Source organism: Chelmon rostratus, chromosome 9 (assembly GCF_017976325.1).
Source record: "Chelmon rostratus isolate fCheRos1 chromosome 9, fCheRos1.pri, whole genome shotgun sequence".
Classification (NCBI taxonomy): Eukaryota; Metazoa; Chordata; class Actinopteri; order Chaetodontiformes; family Chaetodontidae; genus Chelmon; species Chelmon rostratus.
This window is the reverse complement of record NC_055666.1, coordinates 14,904,267-14,928,393: the sequence shown is the minus strand read 5'-3', so window position 1 is coordinate 14,928,393 and position 24,127 is coordinate 14,904,267. Positions and strand designations below refer to the sequence as shown.

General features: G+C 43.9%; 1 protein-coding gene across 1 annotated transcript in view; it reads left to right on the top strand.

Moving 5' to 3' along the window:
- The first annotated feature begins 2,453 nt into the window (after nt 1–2,453).
- Nucleotides 2,454–24,127, top strand: part of LOC121611868 (dedicator of cytokinesis protein 2-like) — a 94,073-nt gene continuing 72,399 nt past the window's right edge. The window contains exons 1-23 of the mRNA XM_041944582.1: nt 2,454–2,680; nt 4,099–4,182; nt 4,605–4,645; nt 4,869–4,924; nt 5,031–5,127; nt 5,231–5,379; nt 5,577–5,712; nt 6,324–6,481; nt 8,119–8,200; nt 8,458–8,593; nt 9,172–9,247; nt 9,438–9,514; nt 10,880–11,130; nt 11,481–11,579; nt 11,843–11,915; nt 12,202–12,305; nt 13,831–14,032; nt 15,886–15,983; nt 16,085–16,174; nt 16,434–16,534; nt 18,668–18,802; nt 23,278–23,386; nt 23,853–23,923. Of these exons, the coding sequence (XP_041800516.1) occupies nt 2,638–2,680; nt 4,099–4,182; nt 4,605–4,645; nt 4,869–4,924; nt 5,031–5,127; nt 5,231–5,379; nt 5,577–5,712; nt 6,324–6,481; nt 8,119–8,200; nt 8,458–8,593; nt 9,172–9,247; nt 9,438–9,514; nt 10,880–11,130; nt 11,481–11,579; nt 11,843–11,915; nt 12,202–12,305; nt 13,831–14,032; nt 15,886–15,983; nt 16,085–16,174; nt 16,434–16,534; nt 18,668–18,802; nt 23,278–23,386; nt 23,853–23,923 (2,468 nt within the window). The 5' untranslated portion in view covers nt 2,454–2,637. The remainder of the gene's footprint in view (nt 2,681–4,098; nt 4,183–4,604; nt 4,646–4,868; nt 4,925–5,030; nt 5,128–5,230; nt 5,380–5,576; nt 5,713–6,323; nt 6,482–8,118; nt 8,201–8,457; nt 8,594–9,171; nt 9,248–9,437; nt 9,515–10,879; nt 11,131–11,480; nt 11,580–11,842; nt 11,916–12,201; nt 12,306–13,830; nt 14,033–15,885; nt 15,984–16,084; nt 16,175–16,433; nt 16,535–18,667; nt 18,803–23,277; nt 23,387–23,852; nt 23,924–24,127) is intronic.

The following is a 24,127-nucleotide window of genomic DNA, read 5'->3' as shown; positions in this document are numbered from 1 at the left end:
AAGCAAAACACAAAAAATGATTTAGAATTATGCCACCCTCTTTTGGACTTGCTAAGTAATGACATCATTTCAAAGATGATCAGTCATTTGTTTGTGTTGGCCGCAGGCAAACAGGCAAGACAAATTAAGCCAAGAAATCACTGACTGGCTGAAAATAAAACCATCTGTCTGCATCTGAATGCTTGTTAAGTGAAAACTGGCGAATGGAATTTTAAAGCAACAAACTAAATAAACTCCTTATGCCCGTGTTCACAGAAACAAATGTAAAATAAGTGAGAAAATATCTTCAAACTTTGCTAAAACGCCATTGAAACTTGTCAGTGTTGGCCATTGGTTATTTTATCATCCTTACACCCTTACACAATCTGGTGGCATCTAAGCTAGATAGCCACTGCATAAATAAATGTCCCATCATAGACAGATTATAGCAAATATGACAGGTCAGGAAGTCAGTGGCAAAGCAGACGTATGACCAGAGACGCCGAAGGCTCTGGACATTGTTGGGCTTTCTTGGCTGAGAGTGCTTCTGACTGTGGAACCCAGTCAGGGGTACTGTTTTTTTAAAGAGGTTTTTTTTTTTTTTGCAATTGGGCCTCCATATTTTCAAATTATGTTAGCTGAGAGGTCAGACTTGTGTCACAGTACACAGTACTAACTAAATACTGCACACTTTTCTTCAGCATTTTAGGGGTTGCTAATATTCATGCGTGGTGAAAGCCACTCTCTTCTGTCACTGGCATAATTAAACTCAAACACATCACCCACGTTAACAGTCAAATGCGGATAAAGCTGTAAATCAGCTCTGCTGTGTGTGTGTCAAGTTGTGACAGCCTCATTGGTTGAGAGTCAACCTGCCAAGCAGCCTTTATATATTCTAAACGCAACATCAGCTGTCCAAGAAATAATATTGGCTGATTGGAAAAGCTCAGGACATGGAGCAACAGTCACTTACAGTATATTTACTGTTCTTTGGTAAACTGCAGATTCTTTACATGCTGTCTTGATGGAGTCATCCAAATTTCTGCTTGGAGGGACTCGAGTCAGACTTTATTTATTCAACGCTAAAAAAAAATAAATGTGTAAAATTGAATTAAGAGGATCAGAGATTAGAATGGATAACGGTTGTAAAATAATTATTAAAGGTACACTGTAAACAAACTGAAGGTTATGTTTACATTCAGTGATTCTCACCCAAACACTCTGTGTGTATCCTTGAGCTCTGATAAAAGCGGAGTATCAAGTCCCTTCCTCATAAAACATTTGCAAAGCTGATTTTTGAGTCTTTTAAATCCTGCATTGTTTGCATCTGTGTTTTGGGCTTGGTCTGTTTCCCAGAGCGTCAAACACCAACGCTTTGTCACAACCCAAGGTACCCTTTAACTTCTGTATGAGACACACCGAGCTTTCAGCTAACTCCACTGTAAACCCATCCGCGGCAATATTAGACGCTTAGAGCCAGGCGATGTAGTATTAAAAGGAAGAAAGTCTGCAAATGGAAGAAGGTTGGGTGGATGTTTCCCAGCTACTACTCTCCTCCTTTCCTTATCTTTGATGGCGTGCTCAGTTTTTTGGCGCATCACCACCACCTGTGGATCAGTGGAATAGTGTGCAACAATTGGCTGGATTGTGTATCAGAACAAAAATAAACAAAACACGTGTTGCGCATATGTTCCTGTTTTTCCATCTGAATATTTTAGTCCATTTCGGTCCATTTTTAAAGTCAAGAGAGAGGTTAGTAATATTGAAAACGGGCCTATCTGTTATGGATTGTTGTTGCCAATTGTTTTTGTGCTGAGGGTGTTCTCTGAATGGGAAGTTGGTTACCCTGGCAACAGGCGGCACAGCGGAAATACATTTGGTGAAGGAGAGCTTTATTTGAAATTTCAGACATGAATTTCAGCTTTGCAAAGAATTCCTGAAACAAGCAAATTCAGACTGTCACAAAGTGTGATCGGGATGATTTTTCCAGTCTTACCTTTCGCGCTGTGGGGGAAGGACACAGGGTGTGAGGACAGAACAGGGGACAGCCAAGGTTCTGTCAGGATGAAAACAACATCCAGCTATTACCTGAGGTGAGAGCACCCTGTGTGAAAGCCAACAGGGCCTCTCACATGGCCACCACATGTGTCATGAACTCGCCCACAGTTCAGCGGACCACAAATGTTACTTGTCATCTGTCACATGTGATCGCATCTACATCTAAAAAAGCATCTTCAGGCCCTGCTTGGTTCTAACGAGAAGTGCAAACATATCAGTTTTGATATTGTGGGTAACTTTGCACACCATGTACATCACTTTTTAACCCCTCTGTAACAGGAGACACAGTGTTGTTGATGTTTTGAAAGTACAAATGAGCAAAATGGAGACTGAATACACTGCGCAGGCCTGTGGGCTCTACAGGGCTCCACCTTGTTACACTCACCCAGTTCCCCTTAACGGCCTGAAGGCAGGAAGAGAGGAACGACAGAAGAGGAAGAGAGGCAGAGGGGGGATGGGCCTATAGCTTTCATTTAAAGTTAAAAAAAATATATAGAAGTGAGAAGTTTAGCAGACACCCTCAAAAGAGAGAGAGAGAGAGAGAAATAGGAGGAGAATCAGAAAGAGGAGTCGAGAGTTGGTAAAAGGCTTCATGAAATCATGGCTCCTTGGGCGAGGACCATTTCGGAGCGGTATGGTGTAGGTAAGTCAGTGTGCCCTCACTGTCTTTGTGTGTCTTTGTGTGTGTGCGTGCATCTGTGTTGCTGTAGTGTCTTTCTGATTGAGTGTCATGGTAAACTATCCATGCTCTGAAGAAGAATGAGAAAGAATAGACGGCCATCACTGCTTAACAGGATGTGAGCAGGTGCTAATGGCCTCACAGAGCTTTAGGATGTGCACATGAGATAAAAACCTGCCGAGGAACTTAAATCCTAAAGTCATATTCACCATTTAACTTCAGCGTAACAGAGCTCATAAGAGCTACAGTGGATTCTGTGAGGGGAAGAGAAATCGTGAACAAAACTACCATCCATCCTGAGCTGATGGAGAAATGAGCGGTGGTTAGTAGGCAATCTCCATGTATTATACATTATGCAGTGCATAAATACAGAGGCAAGAAGATAAATTATCCAGGAAAATGACAATTTTAGCTGCGGAAAGATTGATTTTGGCACCAGCGACAAATCCTTGACTCTGAAAGTGCAAATTGTCAGTCCAGTCTGTTGTTTATCTGGTGTGTGGGTTTCATACGGCCGTGCTGATCAGCATGTGCCGCCGTTAGATATGCGAGACAGACACAGATTTAACAATAATATGGATTTCTGACATCTAACCCAGAATGTAAAAGGAGAGCTTCACTGGTCTGTTGCAGGTGATGGATTGATTTGTCAGTTACTTGCAATAAGTCAGGTTGTGTTATAGACCGTGAGCAAACACAATTTTAAGTTTTCTCAACCCAGTTCTGCTGCTTGTAGCTTAAGATCGGATAGAACAGGGAATTTATAAAAGACATTTTGAACCACTTATATGATTACTTAATGAAGTGTTGGTTATCAACTGTATCTATAGTCAATATCTTCCTGGTCTGTGTTAAGACTACAACACAGGAAGTGGAGGAAGAAGGAAGGAAGTTTGAGTTTGAAGCCGTGCAGCTAAAGATTGCTGCAGAGAGAGTGGAAAGCACATAACGTTAGATCTTTTCAATGTGAAAGAATTGTGTATCTTAATTTGATTATTGGTGTAAAGATAGTCTGCCACGTTTTATGCAGTCCCAAGAATGACCTAATTTAGCATTTTATAGCTGTGTGACTGCTTGTTTCGTGACCAAAACCATTAAAAGAAAGGATGGAGCAAAGCAATCCTGTGAGGTAGTGCAGACAGATGACGCTGGTTTCACTGCTACGCTTTCTGTGACCAACTGATTTCCAGTGCGTCGGCGCACAGTAGTCCTCGCTGCTGCTGTGCTGCCGCTCAGCTGTTGTTCCTGCTGCAAGCACCTGTCATTATTGATTAAACTTCTGACTGTTATCCAGATAAATTGATTTATCGTTTGGTCTATTCGGTGGAAAAGTCGAGTTGGTTGAACAGTTAGTCAGTGTTTCTTTTTCTTTGTTTTTTTAGTCAAGTGGAATTTCGTCGGCCGAGGTGAGAAGCAGCTTTCCCTCGAGGTTGGCGACATGGTGCACATTCAGGAGGCCTGTGATGGTAAGAATACCTCCAAACAAAACCATAATCTTCTGTTGTATGATGCTTCTAAATAACCTTTTAAGTTAGGGAAAAAGTTTAAGACATGTGGCGTATCACAAAACAAAGTCATATGCTTCTCATAAACCAGCTGCATTTACAAAATCAAAGTTATTTAGGGTAAAACAAGATACAGCCAGTAAATACTGTCATTTTGATAAACAGTTCTTTTTCTCAGAGAGATCAGCTGTGTATCTCACTCCGTATGTCACAGCAGTATACACATATAAGGTCATAGTCATACCAGTTGAAGACAGCTGCATCCCAGTCTTCCCAGTCCAGGCACCGCCACATTTCAGCACCAGCGTAAACCAAAAGCTTTCCCATGCCGAGATTTCAGTGTGCTGTGATGGCAGGAGGATGACAGTCCATTTGTCTTTCAGGATGGTACAGAGGCTACTTGGCACGGAACAAAGCCCAGCAGGTAATAACTCACACATACAGACCCTGGTTTTTACACCCGCCTGTGGATCACATTGATTTTAACAGAAAGGTGATAATAACACATAATGCAGGACATTCAGTCATCTTCATTCAACTGGGTGAGCCTCTTTTCCAGTTTTTTGTGGATAGGAAAGATGAGAGCTGCAGCTGATTATTGTTTTTTTTTTTTCTTATTCATCTCCCTCATGCGTATTCCTTTCCAGGGGGTGTTCCCTGCCAGTTTTGTCCATCTTAAGGAGGTCATCATTGAAAAACAAGGGTGAGTGGAATTAAAGTGTCTTCATCTGTTTCCAAAAGTTGATTTTTATTTATTTGTTTTTTTAAATTTGTTATGTTTCATGTATTTCATGTGTGCATGGCCACAGAGATGAGGAGGTGGTGGTGCCTGCCGAGATGCCGCTGGTGAAGGAGGTGACCACCACACTGAGGGAGTGGGGAAGCATATGGAAGCAGCTCTTTGTGGTAAAAAAAAAACAAACTGGAAAAAACCCTCCTTGTGTGTGTGATTGTCTGTGTGTGAGTGTGTGTCTGTCTGGGTGTTAATGCCACACGTCTACCTGTCCAGGCCAATAAACAGGTGCGTGTGAAGCAGGTCCAGAGGCTGATGTGGGAGCTAATGGAGTGGCGTTCCCAGCTCCTGTCTGGCACTCTGCCCAGTGACGAATTCAAGGAGCTCAAGCAGAAAGTCACCTCCAAGATTGACTATGGCAACAAGTATGTCTGCTCCAAAACCAAATCACTTGTTTACACAAGCTCATTTGCTCCTGTCTCACCTCCTTTTTTTCCCCTCTCCGCTCCCTCCTCCCTCTTATCACCCCTCTGTCCTCTTCCCTCCTCCATTTCCACCTCCACTCGTGGCTCTTTCATTGTCCCTCGTCACCTTCCATCACCTCTCCTGCTTCCCACTGCAGGATCCTGGAGCTGGACCTGGTGGTTCGGGACGAGGATGGGAACATCTTGGAGCCAGAGCGCGCCAGCGTCATCAATCTGTTTCGGGCTCACGAGGAGGCCACGGCCAAGATCAATGAACGCATCAAAGAGGAGCAGGTGAGGGGAAGGCAGTGCGGTAGGGAGCAGAATCCAGGAGGGAGGAGGCCACACAGAAAGCATCATGGAACAGGGAGAGAGTCTCATGAGTGGATTGCACGGCGGATGTTGCAATTCCAATTGAATTTATATGGCAACTTCTTTGACATTACTGTGGTTTGACTGCACCAGACTTCCCACAGACATGGGCACCATGGGATTTTCCCTGGGAAACTTCTGCCCTTTTATAAGAATGTTGGAAAATGTAAAAGCTACCGTGAACTAGATGTGGATCGGACCATCATCATTTAAATAAAGTACTAAAGTGAAGCTTTATCTCCATGAAAATGCCACGGATGATTAATTTTACTTGTCAATCACGTCTGCCGGCCAATCCTAATTAAGAATTCACTTCACTTTAACTCCACGCAGACTATTTTTCATTTCAACATTGATTCATCAGAAAGACTCTATCATGATTTAGATCTGTTACAAACGTGCAATCTGGGTGCTGCAGCTGCTACATCCCATCATTAAGTAACCAGCTATTGTAGTTGTTATACCAGTGGCGTTTTATCCTGTTAAACCCTTGTCCCAAGTTCACGTCCTACAATTAATGTCCTGTCCTGCAGTCCAACATCCAGACCGACCATAGCGGGATCTCGGCGAGGATCCAGTCTTCCCCCACCCACAGCCTCTATGTGTTTGTCAGGAACTTCGTCTGTCGCATCGGAGAGGACTCGGAGCTCTTCATGTCCCTCTATGACCCCGTGAAACAGGCCATCATCAGGTGTCACGACTCTTGTTCTTCTCTCTTAGCTTTAGTGGTCAGTGCGTTCTTTTCAGGTGATTTGAGGGTTTGAGGCCCCAGATTCATGTCCAAAGAAAAATCAGCTAATGTTAGTATAGAAGTCAGATTTAGTTTAGATCACATCTGAAACTAGTTTTGGGTGTAGTTGGATAGAGATATAAGTAAATTGTGTGACTACGACCAGCTTTTGTTGTCTTGTTGATGTCTTAATAATTTTCTTAATAATCTTTTTTTTGCTTGAGTCTGATTTTCATATGTCAAGGATTGAGATCATAAGATATGAAACTCTTCCTGTTAAATGAAATACAAAATATAGGAAAATTAAGTGGGTTTAACCTCCACTGCATTCCACTAAATACCAGTTTACTGTCTGAAATGAGTGAAAATGCCTTTTAATTCAAGCTCAGATTTTCTCTACCTCACCTCCATCCCTCAGCTGTCTAAAATATGCACACACACACACGCACACACACACATTCCAACCCACACTCCAACCCACACACACTCGCCTCCATTTTCTCTTGTCTGTATACCTGTCCTCCTCTGGCATCCTCATTTTTCCTCTCCAATCCATTGTTGAGCCCCACTAAATAAGAACAATGGTACGCCAAAAATAAAAATACAGAAAACACAAATTACAGGGCAGCAGATAGTGACTGTCAGCGCTGTGTGGTGCCTGACAGGGCTGATGCTAAGCCCTGTCACTCACTGTCATAGTGGGCATATCTATGTCTCAGTAACTGCAGCTGAAAGTACTGGGATAGACCTGGATCCATCATCTTCTTCTCAGTAGATTCTGCATCCAAGACCATACCATTGTCTCTTACTTTCTGTCCATTTGTTCTGATTCTCTTGCATCTCGTCTGCGCTTGTTATGTTTATTTGATTAAATATGTTGTTTTCTACTATGCATTCCCTCACTTTGTCTATTGGTCCGCCTCTGATAAAATGGCAGATATTAGGGTTTTATGACAGGAATGTTTGAGGAAGGTTTTCTGCAGCTTTGATTCAGCCCTTTGTCGCCATACTCCTCTGTCTCACTGTCTATCTCTCTATTCATCCCTCTGTCTGTTTCTGGTACATGCTTGTATGTCAGCAAAATGCTTTTGGGAATAGAAGGGCTGTATTTTTAGCACTTTAATCAAAAATTACACAGCTGCTTCGGGGACCATCCGTTGATCCACATGCCTGTCAGGGTTTGACTGGAACATTTTCACTTAATCTTCCCAGGAATCATGTAATGTCACATCAGCACCTGCGTATTGTATGCTCACGTACACCTGACAGGACGCTCTGTGATCCTCTCCCAAAAGATGAGGGAGGCAAAAGTTGCAGGTTTATCTAGACCGAGCATTTGCTCACTCCTGAATTGGACAGAGATAGTGTTTTTATCTGTTTGATTCATCGTTTCCTGTAGGTGGAAATACACAAACCCCAAAACTCCCCAGAATTACCTTTTCTCCAGTCGAGTATATCTGCAGAGTTTCAGTCGAGGGGAGTGAGATGAACTTTAATGCTGGTGTATTTGATACCATGTGAGGTTTTGTATTAAAACATTACATTGCAGAACAGTGCTGTAGCAGTTATACTGTGTGTCTTTTACATGCTTGGTGCAGTGAGAACTACCTGGTACGCTGGGGCAGCAAAGGATTCCCCAAGGAGATTGACATGCTCAACAACCTGAAGGTTGTCTTTACAGTAAGTGACCACAAGAGGGCACTATCACACTGTTTCTTAACACTACAGCCACTGCACTGTACAGACATGAATGGGTTTATTCCCTGTATTAAGATTGCATTGTCTTCTTTCATAATCTCCCCCATTCTCTTTTCCACTGACCTCCTTTCCCCCAATGGCATCTTTTCATCCTCATATCTCTAATTCCCAATCTCTATATTTCCCCCTTCACCTTCTTTTCTCTCTCTTCTCCTGTACCTGATTTTTTTTTCTATCAGGACCTGGGGAACAAGGACCTGAGCAGAGAAAAGATTTATCTGATCTGTCAGATAGTGAGAGTGGGCAGGATGGACCTGAAAGAGATGAACAACAAGAAGTGCACTCAGGGCTTGAGGCGGCCGTTCGGGGTGGCAGGTACTTGAAGAACAGCGTGGACAGTTTTATTTTGCTTAAAGGTGCCATTAAATTGCCCATCCAGGTGGTCAAGCAGCATTTAGACTTGCTAAATTGATGATCAGAAAGATTTCTCTCTATTGTCAATATTTATGAGTCTTGCTTTTACTAGCCTCTCTTTTAAAGCTACAAATATATTTGATGACAGAAAAGGGCTGTTTTGCCTCATTCCTTTATCTCGTCTCACCAGCTTAGCCCACAGTAATGGCCTTTGGTTGCCTCTACGGTCATTTATGCTTTTGTTCCCTAAAGGTCAGACACATTTTGCCTAACTTTTCACCTGCTGCTGCATTTTTTCTACCCTTAGGTCTATTGTTGTTCCCTCTCGCTCAAAAAAACATGCTTATTTCCTGACATAACCGCACAAAAACTGCTCTCTGGGTGTGTCGTGAAGCTTCTTTTGCTCGACTAATGTGTGATAGAGAAGTTTGTATACAAAATGTTCACAGAGGCTGTCCTTGTTGACTGATCACAAATTACAGTATAGCATTTTCTTTGATTTTGTCATCGCGTACGCATTTCTTTTCTTTTCTTGGCAGTGATGGACATCAGCGATCTCATCAAAGGGAAGATCGAATGCGATGAGGAGAAGCAGTTTTTCATCCCCTTCTTCCCGTATGTCCTATTTCCCTCCTCCGGTACTCCACCCCTTCTCCCTCTCGCCCTCCTTTTCTTCCCTAAGAAACTTAAATCTCTTTTCCCAGATCCTCCCTGTAATTAAAACAGCGGTCTTGCACAACCTGCACAGATTTAAGCTTAAAAGGTCTCTGTGTGTTTTCAAGTGTATGTGTTCTTTTGGCTCCAGGGTAGTTGCTGAGAACGACTTCCTCCACACCTTGCTGAACAAAGTGACGGCATCACGAGGAGACAGTGGCGGCCAAGGTACTGTTTCAGGCTTTGCTGTCCGTTTCCTGGTGCGTAAGCCATGTGACTGCTCTGCTGTAAGTGGTCCTGTACGCGCTGAAGGTTCCCAATGGACTGTATACGCTGCAGTCATGTGCGATCAGACAAAATGGCCTTTTCTTGTTGCATCCTCGCTGCTTCTCTCTGCTCCGTGGGTGACAATGAAGGTCATTAGCCTGATGGATAGCGTGCGCCCTTGAGCCTGTGTTTCCATATTACTTACCCTTTATTCCTCCCTCACCACCAGCCTCCAGTGTCGCCGCCCACTACCTCATGTTTATGGTTGACTTTGACAGCCCCTATGTGTGCCGCCGTCTCGTTCCACACAGAGCGACCCCACGTGTTGGGCTGTTATATCACTCGGCTTTTATCTGTCCTGCCGCTCCTGAAGGCCCTGGGCATAACCTAGATATGAAGGGAGCACCCGGATGAGCAGATATGGAAGGATCACCTGAGGCCACAAGATGCCTGTTCTTAACATTACTCACCCCTGATCTCTCCTTCCTCTCACTTTGAGATGCTTCTGCCAGCGCACATGCACTGACACACATATCCAGAGCATTCCCTGTAGGTATGTAGTTAGCCTTGAAAATGTGGGTTTGTGACATAGTCTAGATTTTGCCAACTATGTATCCCCCTAAAATAGCTCACCCCTTTTTCCATCTCTGTCCATTTTCTGTCCCATAATTCCTCTGAAAGCTGCGAGAGCCCATATTCTTTAATGAAACATTTCTGCCCATAATGACAACGCCCTCATCCTTTCTTCGTCTCCCTCGCTCCCCTGTCTTAGCACCGCCTTTCACAGACAGGAGACAGAAATTTTATAGTATTGATTATGGTCTAGACTGCAACAACAGCAGACATCTTCACATCCAGGGCTCACCTTGAAACCCTTTCACTTTACGTTCCTCTTAGATAAACACTCAGATTTTACACAAAGTGCATCTCGCTTTAAGTTCAGCTCTCGAGGCTCATGTTTAAGGCTTTCTAACGTGTATTCAATTCAGTTTTAATGGCACAGAACCTTGAACTTCCTTATTCATTCATTTGGCTTTAATTTGAATTGACTTAACTGCAGAGAGAAATGAAAAGTCCTCTCCAGATACCTCATTTAATATAGCCGGGAGTGGCATCTGTTTGTCTGACTAATTTTATTCATATTTGATCAATGTTTTGTGAAGTACAACATATAACATTTTACTCTCTGATATCAACACAGATGCTATGGTTTCCCAAGTTTTTTCGTGTGATCAGCTTTGGTCACTATGGAAATACAACAGGATATGTACTTGTCAGAAATGAATACATGATCTTCCCTCCTCCTCTATCCCAACCTCCGTCCAGGTCTGTGGGTGACCATGAAGGCTCTGGTCGGGGACATAGTTCAGATCCGGAAGGAATACCCTCACCTGGTGGACCGCAGCACCGTGGTGGCCCGCAAGCTTGGCTTCCCGGAGATCATTATGCCGGGAGATGTCCGCAATGACATCTACCTCACCTTGCAGGGCGGCGACTTCGACAAATACAACAAGACGACGCAGAAGAACGTGGAGGTCATCATGTGGGTCTGCGACGAGGAGGGCAAGGCCATACAGGTCAGCAGCGTGAGAAGATGAGGTCGTATGGAGCACGTCGACGTATTTGATAGGAAAGGGATTTGTGTGTGTGTGAGTGTGGGGAGGGTGTTTGAGATACAGTGTGCAGGTGCATGTGTGTGTGCGCTGTATGTGCGGCGTATGGGCCAGTGAGCAAGCACGACACTGATCAAGCGCATACTCGCCCTCTCATAGTCAGGGCCACATCGACGTGGCTTTATCCCCGAATGAAAATCCATCTTAGGCATACATGGATGCGCACACACACACACACACGCACGTACACACACAAACATGAAATCCTTCAGCTCAATATGACAAGTATTTTTCTCTCTCTCCCTCTTTCCTAGAACTCCATCTGTCTGGGAGCAGGGGAAAAAGCGGTCAGTGAGTACAGATCTGTCATCTACTACCAAGTCAAACAGCCCCGCTGGATGGAGACAATTAAGGTGTGTGTGAGTGTGGGTGTGTGTGTTGTAGAGCGAGTTGCAGAGCTAACAGTTCAAAAGTAGTTTGCGGTGGAACTGTATTTCCATCTATACCAGAGTGTTCTTTCCATTTTCTTGAAGGTGTCTGGTGTTTATGCAGCATTTGCATCCCTCGTTTCAGCTGTAACTTTCATGGAGATAAACCTCAGAAAATCATGGTATGCCTGTAAAAATTGAAAATATCTGCTATTTCATGTTCCATATTAACATGAGATGTCCTCCAGGTGGCAGTCCCTCTGGAGGAAATGCACAGAATTCATTTACGCTTCATGTTCAGACACCGCTCTTCCCAGGAGTGTGAGTATCAGCCTCCCGTCCTCTGCCTGCCTGTTGTCTGCATACATCCACACTCCTTAACTTCGCTCTGCTCCCCTGAGCATAATGTGACACCGAAAGGGCCAAATGATTGGAGGCAATTTGGAAAATGACCAAAGGCATCATTACACACAGTTGATTAAACAAATCAGCGGTCTTTCCTCCTCCCATGCCTCAGTTCTCACCCTCTCTCCCCCCTCTCTATTTCCCTGATGTGTTTCTCCCCTGACCCTCCGTCTGTTTACACATCCGTCTCCTTCGCCTCCAGCCAAGGACAAGAGCGAGAAGAACTTTGCCATGGCTTTTGTGCGTCTGATGAAGGAGGATGGGACAGTTCTGCAGGACGGGCTACATGACCTTGTCGTCTTCAAGGTCAGGACCAGACACTTATGCAGAGAGAAAACAGATGAATTCATAAGCGGGTTCAGTGTTATTTCCAAAGAAAAACAACTCAAATACAGAGGAAATGAGATCGATTTCAGCTCGCTGAAAGCTTGATGGCTTATTGTCACCCAAATCCCGTCTGCTTTGACCACCAATGTGCAGATATCATTATGCAACTGAAAGGCAGATCAACACAGAAGCTCAGACAGAGTAATAAATGGCATGGTGAGTCTTTTATGATGAGAAAGTGTTACAGCTCATTTCTTTTGTTGGACTGAGCAGTTGTGGATAGAACAGCCCAACTCCAATAGATCTTTCCAATAGATATGAAATATTTTAGTGTGTCCAATAAAAGTGGCGACTGTTCAAGTGGTGGCAAATAACAAAAACTGCTTTGCAGGATTCTGTTGATTCATCATTCAAGATCAGACATGAATGAATGTCCAAGTTTATTCTAACTGTGCCAAGGCTCTTTGCACTCTTTAAGTGATTCTGGAGGATTTTCATCTACATGTGTATAATGGTGGGGAATCGGAATCAAACTTTAACAAATAAAAAAAATCTATATGTATAGTGTAGAGGAGAAAGATAATTTCAAGACGTGTTCGGTTGCAACCATCATGAAAGCAGCCCGAAACATACAGTAAAGTGAGTCGGGTTGGGAGATTATGGCCGCACAGACAGGTTGAGTGAAGCCAAATAGATTTTCTGCCAAATGAGCCAGAGCTAAGATTGAATCCCCTTATTGATTAAATGCCAAATGCAATGAAGATTAATTACTTGTGATTCACTGAAAGACCAAACGGACGGTCCCACTGCGCCCTCTTTCTCGATTATCTCTCGTTATCCCTGCGTTCCCTTCGATGTCTGTGCCGCTCATGGCTTCAATCCCCCTGCTATTCCATCCACTAATTCATTATTACTTACTGGTTTGGCATTAAAGAGGGCAGAGTTGTGGTTTGAGGCCCGAATGAATTTGTGGCCTGAAGATGGTAAATTTATAGATAAGGTATGATCACATACACAGAATAGATAAGACATTACCGAGCCGAGAGAAGATATCTCTGTATCTTTTCAGCACTTTGTAACTAAGAAGAAAAGTGCTGCACCAACAGTTGGTGCTGTTTTTGTTTGTGCTCTTATTTTTCGAACCCATCTTTGCCCCTCTGTTTCCAAAGTTATCAGCTGACAAACCGAAGCTGATTTAGGCAGAAGTAGATAAGGCACAGAGGATTACTGCTGTGGAACTGGCGACCGCAATCATTGTTTGTCATTTCTTTCCTTTAGGAGCGACCTGATAAATAACTGCAAGTGTAGCAAACCCCAGCGCCTCTCAGTCTTCTACTCCTGTGTTAGCATCAGGACGCTTTGACTAAACGCAAGAAATAGAATTGTTGTCCCAGTCCTGCTGCGACACCCACCAAACATCTGTGCCACAATTCATGAGGTTGGAGCAATACTGGTGTGTAACCATTATAGATTTTAAAATGACTGCCGTGCACTGTCCACTCAGGGTGACAGCAAGCGTATGGAGGATGTGAACTGCTACTTGTCTTTGCCCTCGACCCGCCACCAGCACGGCGAAGCCCACAAGGTGCCGTCGCTGAGTCGCAGCTCCAGCAACGTGTCTGGCAGTGGAGGAGGCCTGTCGGTCAGCTCTAGAGACACCTTCACAATCTCCACCCTGGTCTGCTCCACCAAACTCACCCAGAACGGTAGGTGTATGTGTGCCTTTGCTTGTACAGTAAATATTAATGTGTGTGCGTGGGGGGTGGGCAGGTGCAGTGTTGAAAGCACCTCTGTGACACTATGTTGATATTCAGCTTCTCTAGAGACTTGGCAGGGCAAGTCATTTTCATTCTCACACACACACACGCACACACACACATGCGCACACACACACACAAACCGAAGAAAGGTTAGGGCAGAAATTACAGTATGAGAAGTGTGAGGGTATTTGAAATTAAACCTGACACGTCCAAAAAAAAAAACATTAATTAACATCTTCTTTCAACAGAGTAATAAGGGCAGGCCAAGACAATGAATCATCGGTTGGCTGTGAAATTGGTAGAGGGCAAATCCACCACGTAGAACAACGTCCCTTAAAGTGCGAAAACACTGCTGGTCCAGTGTGCATGCTGCTTTATCTTGGCCTAGATTTTTGAAAATTCAGATATCTCCTTTAAAAAAACCTATTAATCTGATTAGGTAGCATCTCTCTGACCTCATAGTGTTATTTTTAGGTTTAGGGCTAAAGGGTGAGTCAGGATGACAGCAGCTGACGGCTGAGGTGAGGTTAGGGTTAGCGTAAAGGAGACGTCCAGCCAATTAATGGTGAGTCGACGGAATGGTAATTAGGTTAATGGTGCCAAAACTGGTACCGTCATGGTATAGTAAGCAATAATGGAGGGAACCGTGTGTATACATAGGTTTTATTAGTGGCGAGTGTCGTCATTTTGTCCTACTCATTCTGGCAGGCAGCCACGCATGCACACACACACGCACTGAATTGCACGTCCACATCTACAAATGCATACACACACACACGCTCCAGACAGTAAGGTGTACCAGACACAGGTGCAGTGCAACAGCTGTTACTGAGGAAACCAGTCCATCACTATAATGAACATTATCCTGCAGTATTAATCACCTGTAACACACACACACACACACACACACACACACACACACACAGGCTCACACACAGACAGGCACACGCACAAGCGCAAGCATGCACTCAAGCACACCCACCCACACACACACGCACGCACACACAGACAACGGCTCTTAGGCATGCAGGCACACAGTGTTGTTTGGGGCCACCCAGCAGATGTGCGACTTGGCTTGGTGAGTCGGAAATTATTGGACAGGGAAAGCGGCAAGCTTCAAGCGGGCAGCCCTACAGAGACGTGGAAATCTGCCCCATGTCAAACTGTAGCAGAATTAATGACAGAAACTGTGGATTTGAATGTGCAGCTGAAAGTCTCAGTAAGCAGAGGAACAGGTACTGTCCACATGACAAATCATCACTTGACAAATTGCTTCTTAGTGGTCGCTCATTATTCAGAGAATAACTCTGCAGCACGGAATTGAGCATAAAGTGAAGAATAATCTATTGATTCCTTTTTAACATGAATCGACCAATTGTTTAGTACACAAAAACAAAAAATACACAATTTCTCTCTCATCTCCAAAGGCGAGCTGTATTCTAAGTACATATATACCGTATATGCAAGAAAAGCAGCAAATAGCTGATTAGCAAAATTGTTGGAGATTAATTTTTTGAATTAAAATATTTCAGCTCTAATTTTAATGCAGTGTAACAGCTTCAACTTTGTACCTTTCACATTAAGAATTCATTTTAACAGTTTATATCTATTCTGTGCACCACACACTGCCAAATATTCAAGGACAGAAAGTGAAAAGCTACAATTCAGAAAATTAAAACTGTCAACAATAAATACATTTCCCTTGCAATTGCTTTTTTCACTCTTAAGCAACAGCATACGTGTATGAACGGTTTAGGCAGCTGATGAGAAAATGCTCTCCTCGTGTCTCGCCTTTCCAGTGGGGCTGCTGGGGCTCCTCAAGTGGAGGACCCGACCTGAATCCCTCAACACGAACCTGGAGATGCTCAAAATGATTGACGGAGAGGAGGTGGTGAAGGTCAGTGGTGTGAACGCAAGTGTGTTTTTGCATAAGTGCGTAGACTGGTGCGTGTGTGCGCTCTCACCGGCCCTCTCCTTCATCTGTATCTATGCGTGCAGTTTCTGCAGGATACCCTGGATGCCTTGTTCAACATCATGATGGAACACTCCCAGACTGACGACTACGACATCCTCGTGTTTGACGCATTGGTGAGTGTGTGGTGTGTTATTACCCAGTAAGAGACTGTGTGTGTGTGTGCCTTGTCAACAAATACAGCTGATTTCCTGACAGGCTGCCTGCATGTCCATATGACATATCCAGTGTGACATCTTGGTGTCTACCTGTCCATCTTTTCCCAAATAAACATGTCCATCAGATGATTGTACATAGCTTCTCATGTGCCATGTAAATGTTTACTGCCATGTAAACATGTTAACATGTTATCTGTTGCTCCCGTCTGTCTGCCAGATATACATCATAGGTCTGATCGCTGACAGGAAGTTTCAGCACTTCAACACGGTGTTGGAGGCCTACATCAAGCAGCATTTCAGTGCTACACTGGCCTACAAGTAGGTGACTTCCTGGAGCACGGCTCACTTCCTGTCATGTGATTCTGTTCTGTTTTAAATGAGTTTCCTGAATGACAGATGTCTCTGTGGTCAGATTTAATTTTTTTACACATTCTGTCTCAGGAGCAGCAAGACAAATATAAGCGCTGTAGGCATGAAACATATACATCTTCAAGAGCAAAATATGATAAGAGTTCCATAGATAATTGAAAAAACAGCCCTTTTGCACTTCAAAAGTGCAAAAAAAAAAAAAAAAATCAAAAAGTTCTGTCGCAAAATCAATATTCTCATGCGACAATACCATTTTGAAATTGCAAAGACATCTCCTTATTGATTTTGATGCAAGATCGTTTATTATCAGTTAAACTCACTGAACACAACAGGCTATTTCAGGCTCAAATAATTTCACTGTGAGCTCCATAAAATGCCGGCTGAGCGCTTCGTTTAGGTGTGACCTTGGGGACGTGTAAGGACAGTGTTAGACTTCCAGTCAACTAACATACCGTACTTCATTTGAGTGGAAACATTAGCAATGTGATCTTTCATGAGGCAGAGCAGCTTAAAGTACAGTACTAGAGCTACATACATAGCATAAGTGTAGGTTGTCCAAGTCAGAATTAAACGCACCATCCTGAACTCCATGCCAAAGGTACACGAGCATTAAACCTGTTGTGGTCATTTAAATGCCACCTGAAGATCTAGTGTTAAGTGACTAAACAGTGCACTGTATCCAGCTGCCACTGGAGTTCAGTGTGTGTGTTGGCCTTTGGAGCACTTAGCTGAACGGGATTAGATTTACTGTACGTCCAGATAGCAAGACTTTTAACCCTGCCTCTCTGCGGAGTAGCAGCTAAAGCACTCAGGCGCGCTCCCCAAACTCCTCTGCCTGCTTCTTCCTCTCTGATAATTCACTTCACTTGATTCAGTGGGCGCTAGAGAAAACACTTGTGCGCATTGCCAACGCTTCAGTTAGGAAATTAAAAGCATGTCTGCCTCCTCCTGCTCCCCTTCTATCCCTCTGAATCTTTTCTTGCTTTCCTCAAACCGCTTCTCCTCCTCTCGGCCTTCTTTTCCCAATTATCCCTGCCCCTCCCCTCCTCTCCGGCCTGCTTTTCTCTCTCCCCCTGTCTGTTCTTCGCTCCATCTATTCATCTGTCTCTCCGCCATCACTCCATCCCTCCCCTGCCAGCGTGTTGGTGTTCACCCTCTTTAAGAGGGTCACTGCAGCTTAACGCCTGTCAGCCCAGGGGCTGTTATGTAAAACTCTCTAACTCTCTCACTACATTATAAACTCCCGATCTCTTGCTCTTAAAAAAAGAATAAATCATCCTCTGCTTGCCTTTAAGCCACGCATCAAAACAAAACCAGGGGAGACTGAATGCTAATAAAGTTGATGATATTTTAAAGGCAACAATGACGACAGTGAGGTCAGATTAGAGTTCATTTCTTAAGGTGACTTTAAGAGGATTTAGTTGTTTTAAACCAGTTAATAGGTGATCCCATGTTACCATTCCATGAAAATAGAGCCATCAAAAGTCTCACCCCCTCTCTACGGTATTGTTTTATGTGTCGTGAATATGCAACTATTGCATGGCGCTGAGTTGATGCAAAGGGAGATTGGGCTGAGAGATGCTGCTATAGGTCACAAACTTAAACTGAACTCTGTGGCACCCACACCTCTCTCCAACTCCTCTGACACACCAGAGCACTGTATTTATGTGTGTGTCTAAAGATGCCTCCGGGCTGCGCATGTGTTGGAAAATGATTTTTTTCATCATGCATCTGAGGGCAAATAAAAATGTCAGTGAGCTGTGTGAAAGGTACATCTGTTGAGGTGTGAAATGCTATTTTGCCATTTTTCCACCTCCACCTCCCTCCCAGTCTTCCTCTCTCTCTCTCGTCCTTTTCGCTCTCACTCTGCTGCACTCCGTCTTTCTGCTCTATGGAAGTGAAAAATGGAGTTGGTGATTAACTTTTCAACCTGTGGAACATCAGAGAACGAATGACAATTCTGACTGAATGATTCTGATTTCTTTCCTCCCTTTTTCACTTTTCTTTTTTTTTCCTCTCTTGATTTTGTTTTCCTTTTCTTCCCTTCACACTCGTTCTCTTCCTCATATCGCTCTCTCCCAGGAAGCTGATGTCGGTGTTGAAGAGGTACCTGGATGTGTCCAGTCGAGGGGAAAAGTGTGAGTCCATCCTCCGAACCCTCAAAGCCCTCGAGTACATCTTCAAGTTCATCGTCCGCTCACGCATGCTCTACTCCCAGTAAGTTTTTATGTACCAATTGGTGGACTGATCATTCTGAAAAAGTCTTGACACACACACACACACACACACACACACACACACACACACACACACACACACACACACAGAGAGCCCAGTGACACTGCATTACGGGAGTAATCGTTTTTGACAGCTCTGTGAGAAAAGGCTGCTGATTACAGCACTAACGTTGCTAATAAGCACTGATGATGAAGCGCATCGTCCGAATGAGAGCTAATGATGGGGCAGGGCTGCTGAGCGGGCAGCCAAAGAAGCACCGCACAGACAAAGTTCCTGCAGGAGGTGAGACTTACGACACCCACTGCGCTGAGCCGAGAGCTGCGCCCTACGATAAGTGTAAACACCATTTATAACTGCAGCGCGAAGAAATGACGATGACAGATCAGAGACTTGATCCACAGCTGTGTTATGTGCCTCGCCTGTGGGTGCCTCGAGTACCTGTGTGTGTGTGTTTCTGCTTTTGAGTGCAGGTGTATAAAACACAATGATGTTTGTGATTTATTTATTGCGTGTTTTTTTATGGGTTGCCCCTTTTAGGTGCGGTGCATTAGTGGTTCTATATTACTTAGGAGAAGGATACCCCCGTCTGTCTGTGTGTGCATGTGTGTGTGTGTGTTGGATTGTGTTTGCCATCTGAAGTCCACTGGTCAATGAAGATCTGTCTTTTTAATCTAGAGGGCAACGAAGGCTTTATTTGTTGAAATTGGAGTGTGTTTATTGATGTGTGGGTGTGTTTATTTATTCATGGAGTCTGTGCGGATTTGTGTGGATGCATTAGTGTCGTTTCCCAAATGGGTGAGTGTGTGTGTATTTATGTGCATATATATGCGTGTAAGCCCACTCATATACATTTAAGCATACTTTAAAGTATATATCTGTGTGTGCAAGTGTGTGTGCCGGTGTGTGTGTGTCTGCATCACATTATCGCTCTACTGCTCCTGGATTGACTGAGCTCCAGTCGCCAACCTCCCCTGGGTATCTCTGAACCGATAAATCTCACTCTCCTTCTCCCTTCCTCTCCCTCTCTCTCCTCCTCTATCTGTCCGTCCTCCAACCACCTGCAGCCGACAACTTCAGCTCGCACCGCATTTAAAGTTTTCACATCAGATTTCCTCTCCTTCTGTAAGGCCTCGTCATGCCACCCGACGATCACGTATTCAAGGGAGCCACCAGCGCTGTAGGTGCATCTGTAAGGCTCCATCATCATCACCATCAAGACCAGCAGTCATTAATAGTTAAACAGGCGGCATTGAAGATTTATTAGCTTGTCAAACTGCCTTCGTGTGCATGCGAAGTCTATTAGGAAGTGTGTGATGTTTACTTGAAAAATATGTAAGGCACGCTGTGCCAGATTTTGCTCTTTCCTTCACCTTCTTTCTGTCCTTCACGCCCTATAGCTTTCATTACTTCCCTGTAGTTTAGTTCATCAGTTGTATCTGTTTCTTTTCCTTTTCCCCTGAGCACCTGCTATGTTCTATGTTTCACCTTTGTGGTATCCTCCCCTTGTCCTCTTTCTTCCATCCCCCACCTCTAAATCTCACCTTTCCTTCATTCCTCCTCTCAGTCTCTCACTCCTTTTCTCGTGGACGCACATTAAATTCACTTTGTCGCGTTAAGAAAGATCTTCTCTCATTTGATGCGATAAGGATCAAATTATTATGGGATCATTTCTGTTTGCTGTGACATCTTATATTATGATTATGTAATCTTTTCCACTTATCACAATATCTGGACTTTTTAATTTTGTTATCTTATTCTTGTAATAACATCCCATTATGTTTAAATCATTTCTCATGATAGAAGACATGCTATCTGGTGGTAATAATAATAATCTTAAAATAATGAGAAATAAGTCATAATAAGATAACAGAGTGCTACGATTACAGCGAGTCTATTCTATGCAACAGATACAGAAATTAAAAGCTTTACTGACAAAACAATATTTTGATGAATTCCAGCTTTTTCACAATAATGCCGATTGGCCCATTAGGCCGACAATGCAATGCATAAAGTATTTAACTCAAATGGGATTTAACAGTTCTCAAGGTAATCATGTGACTCATTGCACCACTCCTACGTTTTTTTTTTTTTTTTAAGTTTCACTAATCAGTCTTAGGGGAGCAGTGTAATTTTTATTAGACCATTTTAATGTGTCACAGCGATGTTAGTCACTGCACCACTTACTTACTTACTTTATCATTCAAAGTATCAGCAATTTAGATCTGGCTGAGGAAACCTTGTGTCTCGCCGCTTCATAACGGCATCGAACATTCTTTCTGATTGGCGCAGGAGGGCGCTGCGATTATGAATCATAACAAGGAGACATATGTGAGGGATTTACTGAGACAGTGAGCTCACAATGTTTAGTGTTGCCTTGTTGTTGTCCTTTTTCATTTTTCTCCCGTCATCCACAAGTACATGCAGCTGAGCCGTCCTCTTTTACTCCCTTCTTTCCCCATATTTTTCCTCAGTGTCCCTCTCTCCTTTCCCTCCCCCCTGTTGATTGCCTTCCCTTCATCCCTCTCCCACACTCTTTCTCTCTCTCTCTCTCTCTCTCTCTCCCCATCTGTCTCTGGTATTAGTTTGCTGAGATAGTATGATGTATTTGTGTCACTGTGCTTGTGTGTGGGTATTAAGTGCCTGTGTATGTGTGTGTGTGTGTGTGTGTGGTTAAGTTGCCTTTGGTCACTTTTCGTTCCACGTGCATCTTTTGAGTTGGAGTAAAGTGGTACTCTACAGGCTGTGAGATACTCCGCTGCTTTAATGGAACCCATTTGAGTGAAGTGTACATGCGCTGTATCTGCGGCAACCTGGTGTTATCACACCAACACTGACCCTGACACATCTAGACATCATCTGTCTACACACACACCCACCCACACACACATCATGCACAGACAGGCCGGCTGGATTAAGCAGGACAATGCGTCTGTAATCATAACTGTACTCTGCAAAGAGCCCAGTGATAATACCTCTGTGTGTTACCGCCTAATCCCTCCCCAAATGCTAAATTCGCTATGTGCCACATGCTAATCCTTCCCTCCGGCACTCATAACTTCTATTGTAATTAACAACTGCACAGCTCCACTGAATCACGCAGAGATAGAGAGGAGAGTGGGGAAGGAAAGGGGTGGAGAGATGGATGAAGGAAGAGTTTGCTAGGGGTGGAGGAAGTAGAAGCTGAAGGGATGGCAGAGGAATGCGAGGGTGTTTTGTGTGTGTGATGTGAATAGCAGCAACAGAGATAACTCAGTTTTTGTTTTTTTAAGTTGTCCTAATCACGGCAGCCAGTACTTTTCCATCTTCAGTTTTACCTTGTCAACATAATACTGCATTAGTTTGCTGCGTCAATGTAATGCACTGAATTACAAGTATGTACTGTTTAGCTCTTCTGCACCTCTGGAGTCATGGTCAATGCTTCGTATGTGAAAATGAAGTATTGACTGAAGAGTTGAAGTGCAATACATCACCTCAAAGCATTTTCAACCATGTTATTGAAAGGAGTGAGGGACTGCAGCCAATTCAGTTGATGCCCCCATTTCCATAAACATACAACAATTCAGGAGTAACTCCACTTGTTTCCAGATTGCTCTGAGTTAAGGCGGAGAGAGCCGGCTGTTTCGATGAAGAAGACTTCAAAAACATTATCATTACCAACTCGGAAATCAATTTAAACAGTGATGGAAAGCAGTTGCTGCAGAATGATTTACATCCCAGCGGAGGGGAGGAATGATAGTGTGGTTAAAAGCTGGAAAATAGGGGCGAGTCGATACGAAACGGGGCTTCTTCGCGAAAGACTGCTGCACCTAGCAGGGCTGCAGTAAGTACATGCAGAAAAACAACCTAAGTTCCCATGTAAGAGGAAGCATCATCTAATTATGCATGATGATCCCTTGGCTTCGGCACTTAGATTGATAAAATGAAATAATTATGTCATGATGAGGTGCCAGATGATATCAATTTTGTGAGTAAAGGAAGAAGCAAGCGAGTATATAAAGATAAATTGTGAGCTAAACCCTGAATGAACTGTCTATACATACAGAGCAGGTCCATCCAGGTTGCATTTTTAATCATGTTTGCTGTTTTTTTTTTTTTACCTAAGACTTAATAATCTGTCCACATTTCTGTTGCACAGAAATATAAATAAGACTCTTTCTATCTGCACTTACATCCAACTTGAGCTTCTTGTCAGTTTTCCTCGTTTTGACCCTTTGTCTCTTCTTCTCTCTCTTCATGCCACTCCCACGCTCATTATTCACCCCCCCCCCCCCGTTGTTTGTCTCATCTCTCAATTCCTTTCTTAATCTGTTTTGCCTCCTTCATGCTTCCCTCCGTCTCCTTTGCTAATCATGTCACGTCATGTTTTCTGATGTCCCCCCTCGTGCTTCCTCCCTCTCTGCCCCCCCTGTTTCTCTCCGTTGCATTTTCCATTAATTTCCTCCTGCCACCCCTAGGCTGTACGAGGGGAAGGAGCAGGCGGAGTTTGAGGAGTCGCTGAGGAGGCTTTTCGAGTCCATCAACAGCCTGATGAGAACCGACTACACCACCACTCTGCTGCTCAGGGTACTCACGCACGCTCACCCTGCACCCACACTTCACCACCTAGTGCTCCCCTTTACATTCTTCTCATGTTTCATCCTCACCTGCTTCTTCTTCTTCTGTTTTTCTACATTCTCCTGTCTGACTCTCTCATCTTCCTGCTGCTCCTCGTGCGCCAGCTTCTCTAATATGATCTCTCTGATCTGATTCAGACTACATCGCCGCGCTGCTGTTTTATGTCTTTCCTCTTATTCTCACTGCTTACACCAGCAGACCTACAAGCAGGTTGAGTCACAAAAAGTTAGACAGACAGACAGACAAGTGGCCCTGTGAAGAATAAAACTGATCTTTTTTCACACTTGTGATGAGAGCCTGTTCGATGGCAAAGTCACCTTCTCTTAACCAACAACTTCCACAGGCTTTCATGGCAGTAATTTAAAGGTGTTTACTTGTGGTGTGTGTGTGTATGCTTGTGTGTGTGTGTGATCAGGTTGCTGCTCTGAAGTACCTGCCAACGGTCCTGCATGATGTTGAGAAAGTGTTTGATGCCAAACTCCTCAGGTAAGCTTACCTTTTAAAGACACACACGCACGCACGCACACACACACACACTCATACACACACACACACACACACACACACACGCACTTCAGCTCCTTATCTTTGGTCTCATTCAGGGACACTGACAGAGAGGATATATGAGAGCTTTCAGCCTAGCTCAAGTTTTCCTCCTGGCTTTGTTCAGTGACCCCCGTCCTTCTGTCA